At 40.6% G+C, this 12,184-nt stretch overlaps 1 protein-coding gene across 6 annotated transcripts in view; it reads left to right on the forward strand.

Annotated features, from left to right (window-relative positions):
* LOC122417597 (follistatin-related protein 5-like) overlaps window positions 1-12,184 on the forward strand; it is a 191,888-nt gene that overhangs the window by 136,923 nt on the left and 42,781 nt on the right. For all 6 annotated transcript variants that reach the window (XM_043431237.1, XM_043431235.1, XM_043431236.1 and 3 more), the window contains one exon: window positions 8,206-8,292. In XM_043431237.1, coding sequence (XP_043287172.1) covers window positions 8,206-8,292 — 87 coding nt within the window. The remainder of the gene's footprint in view (window positions 1-8,205; window positions 8,293-12,184) is intronic.

Below are 12,184 nucleotides of genomic sequence, written 5' to 3' on the forward strand. Positions count from 1 at the left end.
TACGAGTAACCCCTCGAATCGTATATTATTTTTACGATAATTCTTGATACAGAACCGTAAAGAACTATTCCAGTGTCAAATAATGTTTCTAACATATTAATAACTTCACTTTCCCAGAATCTTCAATGGAAAGTTTGAAAAAAAAAAACAATAAAAAATAAATATCGATTTTGAAGAAGAAGCTTCGGCAGAGCAGGAAAAGAGGGTCTGGATCAAGGGTGAGAGCTGAAAGTGGATATTATTGAGAGGATGGTGTCGAAGAATTTTGAGCTGTCTCATCGAAATCTTCGAGCGACTTTTCTTGGAGGTGATATGAAAAGTTTTCGAGAAATTTACGGTTGGAGCGAGCAATGAAAGGTGATATATGTCAACGATCTGGCTGTTCCGTAAAAGAGAAACTGGATTAAAGAGCTTTCGAAATAAAAGATATTGTATGGGATAAGAGTATATATAGGAGAGATGAAAAAAGTAGGTAAAGATGAAGAAGCAGGAGAGATGAGAATATGGAATGAGGGAAGGAAGTGGGAAGCGAGAAATCGAACGGCTTGACTATCGAAAGAAAATGATGAAAGCTTTCACGCGCTCTCACGTTTTCAACGTATCAAAGCACGTCGTAAAGCAGATTCAATTTAAATTCTAATGCCGGGGAGGGTAACGCGACTAGATTTTGGTACAGCGCACGCGCCATATTTCCTCTGGATCTACCATGCTCTCTCTATTGGTTCTTCGAAACTTTGTCTATGTCTTCTTGCCAAACTCGCACAACGCTGGTGCAGCCACGGCTTACTTTTATGACTATGCTATTTTACGGTAAGCGCAATTTCCGAAAACCATTAATATCCATCGTTGCGGTGAATTTTCATTACGAATTCTCCGCTTTTCTCCCTTTCTGCTTCTCTCTTGCCCTCTTTTTCTCCTCTTGCTTTTTCATTCTGCTCCACAATCTCTTCCCACCTATCATTTATACCGGATGTAATCGTACGGCTCGATCTTGACGAGATCTCTCTGCCTTTTTCTCTGCTCCCTTATTTCCATTCAATCTCTCATTTCCAAAAAGCAAAATTCACCTCTGAAAATTACCGACCCATCACCAACGAAAAAGAAGAATTTAAATTCTAACGTGATAAGAGCTAAAAATGAAAATGATTCGTTACTCAAAAAAAAATTTTTTTTTTTTCAAAAATGTCAGCTTTCATTGATTATCCGATGTCAGAAGAATTCTTGTCCCTCGCTTAAACGAGACCACGTATAAATATTACAGTACGCATATCGATTATTCGAGTATCCGTTCCGTGAGGATAACCATAAAGTATGATATTTTCATATTATTTTCAAGCGAGCTTTTAATTGTCATGGATACACGATCGTGCTGCGCTCGCCGTAGCATTAAACAGGTTTTTGAGTATGATGCTTAATAGGTTCCTATAATGCGACTATTTGAAAACGCATTGCATGAGTAAACTCTCGAGAAATTTTCGTCCGGTGAACAGAATGAGATTATTGTATGAATCTGCGGGAAAAATAAAGCCGTTGAGTTAAATTGGGAGAAAATTCGATCACGGGAGAAACAACAGTTTGCAAACTCGCATGCTTTGAGAACAAAGTCTTATTGCGGTTTGGATTGAGCTGGATGCCGAAGAGAGAAAGACAATAAATGATGGGAGATAAGAGAGGGAGAATAGGGTGAGGTCAGAGGGAGGCTCGTTGGCAGGCCGCATCGAATGTTCTCGAAGCGTGTCTCCATTACCATAACCACTCCTAAGCTCCGGTCTGGTCACTTTGGTCCATGGACGAACGGAGTCTCTGACCACTGGACCACGCAACACTAAACGCCTTGCTGAACATCCTAACACCGTCAACGTCCTAGCCTCGGGTCTGGACTTTAGTTTTCAACTCTCCTTCATCTTCTCCTTCATCTTCGTCTTCTTCGGCACCCGCCCGTCATGGCCCACTCGTACACAGGCAAACATACTTGTACGAACCACGCAGATATAAAACGACCGCTATTGCATCGCTCGAGTTTCGCCAAGTTTCGTCGAGAAACCCGGCCAGCAAAGTTTATTCAACCCTTAGGATTGCACGGTGGATAATTCTCCTCGACTTATTCGGAACACGTACAGACCGATCGCCACTCGATCCTTCCACATCCTGAAGAATTCTAAATGGACATACCGCGACGACCTACTCGCCGGATCCTACACGCTTCCGTTACGTGACCTTCTTCTAGACAACATTGAAAATCAATTACATACATTACAATCGTAATTGGCAGTGGGCGTGTCGATGAAACCCTGGACTGAGCTGTCGTTCGAGGGAATTCTGGGGTAGAATTTTGTATGGAGATTGTGGGAAGCAATGTAGAGGCGGTCCGTGAGATTTCTTCGGTCTTTAATTAAGCAGTTTGACGGTTAACGACAAAAACTCGGCCCCGGAGTGTCAAAATGAATGAATCAGAAACTAACCAGCCCTCGTTATTGCTTTTTGGTCCATAAGACTACCGGAGCCGAGGCAGAGACAATGCTGCTCGTTTCTCGTCTCAAAACCCAGCTCCTCTCCATTTTTCCTAGCCTTAAATCCGTGTAATTGCTCGTGGAAGAGAATTTCGAAGAACTGCCGCTCTTAAGACACACTGCAGAGTAACGTATTTTATTGACGTTTCCAAGTCCCCCTCGACAAGAATTCAAACAATTACTATAATCGCAAGTCTCGCGGCTGGAAAACTTCATTCCTCTGGCACTTCTCGTCCAATAAAGTTGAGATAATCCCTTCCACACACCACAACGTAAATCCAATGATTCAATTTTCCAATTATATCTCTACTCGGTGCTTCAATCAGTCAAGTATTCATGTTGGATCCAGACAAAATTATAACATTACTTCGCTATTTGGAGACATAACTATAATTAAGGATTGCCAATTTGTAAGAGACATTTCAAGATTGTGAACCGAAATTCCACGTATTTGAAATAATCATGTATAACAAAAACGTTGAAAAAGTGTATTTTTTAAACTCATTTTATCTCATTTATTCGCCGAGCTCCTGCATAGCTGAAACTTGGTCATTGGACTTTCTTGTCCATTGCGGAAATAAGTGAAATAAGTGAAGGGGTGTCTGTACGAGAAGACTGCTCGGGAAATTAGCCCGGAATGCAAATGCACTCTCTGGCTTTTTCCTTCAATTTTCTGCTCCTCTTATTGCCTTTCCTCTATCTTTTGTCTCTAACCCTCTGACTCGGTTCCGTCGCGGAAGAGACAAAAAACCCAATGACAATACTGGGACTACGGCAATATTGGCAGAGGCGAAGAACTCGTGAGAAGAACTCGTAGATTGCCAAAGTTGCATTTTTTATAACTGCATGCTCTGGTATACGTCAACCGATTATGACATTTATTCGATCCTCATAAAAGTTGATTTAATTAGAGTGTTTTATTTTCACCACAAATAGCAAAAAATTTTGAAAGTAAGGTTGTTCCGTAGAAGGACAACCTGTCGGAAGATATCGCGAAGTCGATTTATCGTAACGTTGCCAAAAACACTTTATCCCTGTCCCTCTTCGGTTCCCCTCGACTCCGATTCGGTGCCTAAAAATCGGTGGTCTTATCTCAATTCCGTTAAGCGTACGAAAAGCATTTATATAGTAGAAACAGGATCGACGGAAGAATTTGCGATAAGAAAATTCAAATATGTTCCATTACGATTATATATATTCGTATTGGAAAACTTGTCATGAAGCCAAGATTTATTTCATTGGAACAGTTCGTATTGCGAAAAATTAAATCACTATTTAACATAAGAAAAACTCACTCGAAAATGAAAAAAAAAAATATCAAACCAATAACGTTCAAACTGTAGGATATTTTTTATGTTTGATTTCAAGAGTTTTCAGATTCCAAAATGTGACTCATTCTTCTCCCTTCGAAACAGCTCGATTCAAACGTTAGATGGAAAAAAAGTGAAGAGATTCGTAGGCGCGAGAAATTCCAAAGCTCCGTTGGATTTTGTGAGGCGAGTGCATTGAAAGCCATCATAAAAAGTTAAGGGTTCCATCGATTGAAATGTTTTACGTGCTGGAATAGAGATTTCTCGGTTGATACGCCGCCAAATACGAGGCCTTGTGAAGAGAATGCAGAGTTGTGCGTTTATATTTGTAGGAAAAAGGTAGCGCAAGCCACTATCCATAATGCATCCGTTGAGGGCGCAACGGTAGAATGTTATCGACACAATATTTATAGTCTAGGTACATCGAGCTTTCGGGACTCGAGCCACGAGTTTCTACGAGAGAACCTTTTGAATATTGATTCCATCGGAGCATCTAGGAATATTCTTTTCCTTTTCCAACCCCGAGACAGTCGAGTCTTTTTACTTTTGGACCACGCTTTCCTTCCAACTTCTCGGTCCCTCGACTCCGTTCGCCCATAGAATATTGGCAGCGTTATGCAAATAACGAATCTACTATTTGAATTATCCAGACTTCACCTACCCAAAAATTTCCATAAGCTAACGAACGTCGTTCAATTCCCCGAGAGACTTTTTTTTTAAATTCACTTCATACATTTCAAATTTACCTGCACGATTGGATCTCACGAGATAATTTTGATGCATCGGTAACGGAAAACATTTTTCCGTTAATTCATGCTTTCTTCGATATATCGTATGTTAACGTCATTATAGTAACGCGCGTCGTGGAGATGTGTAAAAAGCAACAAGGCGCAGGTAATCGGAAGCGATAGGAGAAAATTAAATCAGTTGAATACAGAGCAAAAACATCATGTATCCAATTATCCTGGAAGCTTTGAGGATATGTAATGCACGCGCGCGTACGATCTGCCACCGGTCGTGAGCCGAGGTTGTGCATTATTGGAGAGTATAGAGAACCGAGGGAGATAGATGAGCTGCTTGGGAGCCAAGAGGGGGTCCGCGGGCTCGAAATTCCAAGGGGAGTGTAGGGGGTGTAGATTGGAACGCGTCGTCGAATCTACTGTGGAATATTGCGAAGGTAACTCCGGTTTATCGAGGTTAACTAGTGCCATTGAGCGTGAGGACTATCGGACCGTTAGTGCGAGCCATTCTCAAAGCTAACGACAGCGGAGCTTAAACCTCTCACTAGCTTTCCCATGGAGAGCCACATTTTCACAGAACGATTTGGTCCAGGACAACTGTCGTTCTCCCAACTCTCGTTGCACACATCAATGTTGAAACTCCCGGATAAAGTTCATTGTTCCAAAAGCACTTGTACGAGATATCCTAGATGAGATTGGATCAAGACTAAATTTGAAAAGATCTCGCTTGGGATTAACCTACCTGCAGTGACAGTAGCAGCTTTTTTTTAACTCGTATATTTACCTCAAACAACTCAAGATCTCAAGTCTATCATCATAATATATGGATTCGGATTTGATCGTACAACCGGAAGTAGTATTTTCGATGGGAGATGAAAGAATTTTCATATTTATAGTCGCATAGCATTGCTGTGCTCGATAACACAAGTCGATATAATACTTCTTCAGGGTGTCCCCAAAGTCGTACTTGAACCGCTGTCAATACGAAGGTTGTCCAATTCCAAGGTTGAGAATCCTCGATAACTTTCCCCTTTCGAGATGCAACGTAGAGGGTGCATCATCAAGAATTAGGAAATAATTAATCTGATAAGCCGATAAAGAAATGTTGAAGTAGGCTATAGGAAAGACAAAAGGCGGGAACGAATCGATCAATCGACTGCGTTATTCTCCTCGATTTTAAAGACTTTGAAGACGACTTTAAAGACATATGCTGTATGGAACGCGAATCCGCGAGCGAAGAAACACACTTGATAAGTTATCGCTCGCGGAGGACTATGCGCCAGGGATTTTCACTTAGTGACTTGTTTATCACGGGCGTGTCCGCCATCTCGGACTCTCGTCCATTTCGCGCTCGACACTTTGCTAGAACGATCTCCAGAGTTGCAACGAACTCAGCGCTCAAGGGTACTCGAGCTATATGTACCGAAATAAAAGTCATAAAACTTGGACGATGATTTCCGAACAACGATAAGTTGTGTGAGCTCTCTGTGCCGGCTACTCGTATAAATCGATGTCGGAAATAACTCCTCGTAACCCCCCACGCTGCTCCTATTTCCCCCCAACAAACTACATGCATCAACGCCTTATGGCAAATGCTTCACGAGGTTACCGCTAAACTCGAAATTCTCTTCGAAAGACCTATATCAATGATTCCATCATACTGAGAATTTGATAAAAAGCAGAATCTATTGTTCGTACAGTTTTCGAAATGAGAGAAACGACAGAAAGATGCGAAAAGTGTACAGGTCGGTACGGCCGCGCGCGCAGTGGCTTTTCCTCGAAGGTCTTCGAGTGACAATGATCAAAGCGTGGTCTCGGCTGCGGCGAAGATCCTTTAAGGGACAGCTAGCCACATATCTAAAGCTCCGATAAAATACCATTTTTATAACTTAACTGGGCCATAAAGCATCGTAGCTTGCGCTCTTGTCGTATAGCTGGGCCGCAAAGATTACGTGATACTCGAGAAATTTATGGTTGCTCCTTACCGGAGTGTTCTCCAGCGAAATAGACCGGGGCACATACTTTCACGCTTGCCTCGTCGCTGTGCAGTGTGTGCTTTTGGGTGGGGCATACACCTCGTCGATTCTGTGCCCTTAAACCTCCTACCCTTTAAGCCAACACCACCCAACTAGTAGAGGGCTTCCTAAGCCACGATTGCACATAATTCTAAGTAAATTCTATCGTCGACCGTAACTCTGAATTACTTGCTCGGCTTGCCTACAAGCACCCTGTTACGACGTCATTGTAATTAAATTCACGATCCTCGCCTATTCAAGGGGAGGAATCAGGCGCTTTATCCAATTCGAATAACCATCGGCCCATTGCTTATCATTCACAAGTGTAGCTTCTATACCATTTCCTCGGAAATAGCAATCCCGGTAATGCTTCCGTTGCTTTGTTATGATGCGAAAGTAAAAATTTAAGCACAAAGTTCGTGACTCGATGCTAGAGAACTTCATCTTTTCCTATTGAATTCGTGTTGCTCATGACAGTGACGCGATAGCGGTCGGACACCGTGTAACGGAAGAAAACCATAAAATTCTATTTATCCACTAGTGGTATAGGAAGAAAAAAAAATGGTAAAATCAATCGTGCGGCGAAAACCGAAGGAAAGTCTGATTAAATCGAGATGAAAAGCGAAAACATTCGAGATGGACGATCGGCGTTATCTTGTTCCACGACGTCTAGAGATTCCCAAAGGGACCACCAGATGAGAGGCGTCTTATAAATGGGTGTACACAAGTAGCCGGGTCGCTTAGGGACTAAACTAGACTTATGTTTGCGATAAGAGATGGCTACTATCGCTGTCCGTTTAGGGTTCGGGTCCTCGTTCCCTTGCTCGTCTCCTCGGCTACTCGCAGTTGTTAAAGGATAACATTCCCCTGATAGTGAGATCGTGTTAAGAGTTTTCCACATGGTCCTTGCTTCCGACGACGTTTATAATGCTCCTACAATAGTCCCCGCATCCCAACTTAACACAAGCCCCTCAAATTACGACTAAACTTATTGTGTCTTTTGTTCTTCACACACCCATTGTTTACATTTCCATATCTGGTATCTTGCGCTTATTAAGAATAAAGAATGAGCAGAGGGAAGATAATCCGTTGTTGTTACCGAAAACAGCATTTTCCACGTGATGAATTCGCAATTTATTTAGTACGCACCTCTATCTCTTTCTTATCATTTCGAATGGAATACTAAAAAATTAGATTTACATCGGTAGTCGAGCTATTCGACTTGAGGTTAATCGTATCCCCCCTTAAATCATGACCTACCTCGAAATAACCGCGATTAGTATAAGCCCGTAATGGCAATTTCTTAATCTCAACCGCGAGTTTCGGAGTAGGCGCGCAAATGAACACGTTTAAGATCTCATGAAATGGGACTTCAATTTAGTGCAAGCTCCTTCACTGGGGCACAAAAGCGAAACAGCGAAGTAACACGTTTAATTTGTAGCTCGTACGTAATTACAGATCCTACTTCGAAACATTTACTGATGCTACGCAATTCGACTCCTCAAGCACCTTTTCGAACGTTGTATGCATAAATATCATACCGAAAATCACATAAACTCGATTCAATAAATAATACAATTTCTTCAAGAGAATTACGACTTGATACGGTTTTTTTATGAATTTGTTCCAGATGCGACAAAAATCGGGACACTTGGTCAAACTTTTCGTCCTCCTACTGATCTGTTCACCTTCGATTACTTCAGCTGCCCACTACAAGGTAAGATGTAATCTAAAAAAATTGAGTGTCAATGAAAAATCGTAAAATATACTATCCAAGAATTTCAAAAGAATATTCCCATCCGCTTCCCCTCGAATAACTTGACAGGTATTTCAACAGAAAAATCGTGCATGAAAATAAGAAAATGAGACTGTAAAAATGTTGAAAATCTCTACCGAAGATAAATAGTTCGAAGAAAAAGGTAAATTGATAGGAGACGAAGAAAAATTGAGGGAGAACGAGATAAGTTATTCCATCATGACGAGGAATTCGAGCCTCTCGAGGATCCAGAGACCTGGGTCAGGGGACAGTGAAATAACCCTATATAAGATAGTCGCGGAATGGTAAATCTTGTCGAAAGGAACGTGGCCATTCCAGCCGGATGGGGTAAAGGAAAAGGAAGAGAGAAACGAGAAAAGAGCAATCACCAAGAGCGAGTATGAGAGAGGCTATCCGAGAAAAGTTGGCTACAGAGAAAAGTATCAGGACAATGAAACCGCATCGAGTTCACTCTTGGAAAACTTGCTCCCTGACATCTCTGCAGTTCAATTAAACTTAATCGCTCGCGACACTAAGGCATTTTTGTATTAAGCACATCTTCGAACCTTGTCAAATTACTTTTTCTCTTCCGCGCTCTGTCTCCTCCGCTCTTCCTTTCACTCTCTCGTCTACGCATTTTTCATTTATAAGTCCGTCGATGGTTTTTCCTCGCGCTCTTTCTTCATGAATCATTTATATATCAACCAATTAGGAGAGTAATGATTCTTCTCTGTTTCCCGTTGCAGTATCGATATCAAATTTCAAAAATGTATTTTCCCTTCCGCCGACAAAATTGGTACGTCGCTCTGACGAATCTCGTTCGCACCGGATCCGGCGCATCCATTTTGTAAAATCCATCAAATCAATATAACACTTATAGCATACGCATGAATAATTAAGAAATGTTACTGTTTGAAGGAAAATCTTTCATTTCCTAAAATAATCCATCCTTTTATATCAATTTTGAAAATGTCTCATTTTCGCACTGCTGTTTTCTTGATATATATAAAAGTTGTATGTGCATCTGGAAGCACTCGCTGATACCTGCCGAATTGATAATTCAATAAGAAGGATGGACATCGAATCCAGCGCTAACGAAATTTCAAGTCTTCTCTGCTCAATTTAGTTTATGCTACTCTCTCTCTCTCACACACACACACACACTGGCTTATGGCACAGAGTTTCCAATATCCTCGAATCCTCGTGAACTGATAAACTCGTGATTTGATTATTAATAATAAGGAAACGTCTGTTACGTCCCCGATTTATCATACGGGTTATAATGATTTTTTTAATTCTATAAAATAAGGACTTGAAAAGTTGTAACCCGACCTCCTCCCCATGAAGCGAAATAAGATTGTTCCGCATATGTAAAATGGACATGTAAGGAGGATAATAAAGTCCCAGCACTGCCAACTTTTTACCTGGTAAAATGTGAGCGCATCATGGTGGAAAAAAGCAAATTTTTTGACCATTATTCGCGTAAAATGGCGAGAATGATAATTAGTCGTCCGAGTCCACTCCGCCAATGTGGCGGATGCTTCAACGACGTAGAGGCAGGGAATGGACGACGGAACGAAACGAAGTTAAGTGTGCGGTACGCGGTACGGTTACGTGGTATATGTTCAACCCCAGAACTCTCATAGGGGATAGTTCGTATTCACTTTTTATAATACACTTTATTTCCGCGCTTGTGCACCATTTCATCTATTTATTCTTTCGCCATTTTCTTTCATTTTTTATGTCGAAAAATTTATTAATCCTGAATTTTTTAATCTACATTCATGCATGAAATGATTTCAATTCATCTTTATGATCATCAATTCGAATATTCTCTTTTCATATTTATGAAAAAAAAAAAAAAAAAAAAAAACAAATTCTATCGGACACTGGATAAATTCGACGTCATAAATTCGTTCTTTTCATCCTTAATACAACTTTTCTCGAGCTTTTCTCGTGTCAACCAATTCATTACGTATCAATAGAGAAGCTGCTTTTCACATAATTATTTCCTCCAGCAATTACAATTCTTCGAATCCCCTGTACAGACGAGAAGGAGATTTATCTTTCTCCATTCAAGCTTTCGCATACAGGAAGCTTTCAGCAGTATAATTTCGAGGTAGCAAATTGCAAGTTCTATTTTACAACGTATTTATCTCTTGCATTCTAACAACTTCCTTCATTTTCTCCTCTTTGAATCGTAGGAAAAATCCAGTTGCGCAAAATGGTAGAGGAAGGTCGTTGAAAACAATTGAAAAAATTCTAAACCGCTGTCCCTTATAAAGTATGGTATTTCCTCATAATAAACCCGCGATACGGGAACGCGTCGATTTCGTTATTTCATTGAAATAATGAAACAAACGACGAGGAAACTCGTAACGAAAATAAATATTGTTTATGCTCATGTGCCCAAAAGGTTTGCACAATTACAAGAAGGAAGTGACCCGTAAAATTGACTGTGGCAAAAAAAAATAGTGAGAGAGCAAACGAGTCGGAGCATAAAAAGATGAAAAAAGTAAGAGAAGAGAATTGAGCGAAACGTCGGCGACAAGTCGTTAAAATTCAAGTGCCACGAGGTTGCAGTTATTTCGTCAAGGGGTGGTGCCCCAGTATTCGGGACGACGCAAATTCCGAGGCGTTCATAAAATATGAAAGCCCAGCTAGCGCCGCGCGACGTCATGGCGCGAAACTGGCAGGAGCATTAGCCGCCTGAATTTATGTTTCAATTTTATTTCTCTCCATATATATATATATATACACATTCATATATTTATTCCCAGGTCACCGTTCATGTTGGTCAATCTTTCATACCTTCGTTGTTTTTTCCCATCCTCGCTTTCGTCCTTTGTAATCATATACCCGCATGCTTTATTATTTTTCTTTTCTATCAAAAACTAAAAATATATAGAAGAAAATGAAATTAATACTCAAGTTGGGATTGTAATGCACATCATGATTTGAGAAATAAAAAAAGTTTTCCGTGTACAGTTGGAATCCCGTTAAAATTATTGTTAGGCGAATTGACGAAGTTAAAAATCTCTTTGTGGAAGCAAAAATGATCGAGAACCATGAATTGCGTTCGGAAATGCAACATAAATCCGATCGTTTTTATTTTTATTCAATTTTTGGCTAAACATGAAATTTATTACGTAGTACGGAAAAATTTGGTTGTGTCTGCATTGACTGTTCTCCGGTACACTGATCGTACGGAGATGTAGCTTAAGATGAGGTTGTAAAAAAAATGTGAAACACTAAAACCGGAAGTATATGGAGAGATAGGGCAAAAGCTAAATTACTCGGAGGTTCGTGGCCGCAAATGAGAAGAAATAAAAAGGAAATACACAAAGAGGAAAGAAAGAAAATAGAATGGAGGAGAACGAGAGCGGGAGTTGGAGCGACATACAGAGAAGGGAGAAAATCGTAAATCACTGCGGATATCGCGAATAAAGGGAATAAAAGTACAATGAGACGAAGCCTTGGCAGTATTATCGGGAACTCTCTTATTTCTTAGTCTCCAATGGAGCTTTCAGGACCTCTTGAAGAATGAAAGAGTACGATGGACACAATGACGAAACCATATCGCGTCTGACACAACGGAACAATTCGGGTCGATGAGATCGCAAGATTAGAATAATCGAGTTTAACACAACTTTGAAAGCATAATATTATTCGCGGGATCGTCGACAGCCTTGCTATGAAAATTGCCTTTATCCGAGAAGCCCTCAATTCTCGTCCAACGAGAATAGATCTATAATAATGTTGAAGTACTTATTTAAATAAGAGAACAAGACGAAAATTGATCTATAGGCTCAGCAACGTTTACAAATGAATCTCTCACTTTTTACATATCCAG

This window comes from Venturia canescens, chromosome 10 (genome assembly GCF_019457755.1).
Source record: "Venturia canescens isolate UGA chromosome 10, ASM1945775v1, whole genome shotgun sequence".
Lineage (NCBI taxonomy): Eukaryota > Metazoa > Arthropoda > Insecta > Hymenoptera > Ichneumonidae > Venturia > Venturia canescens.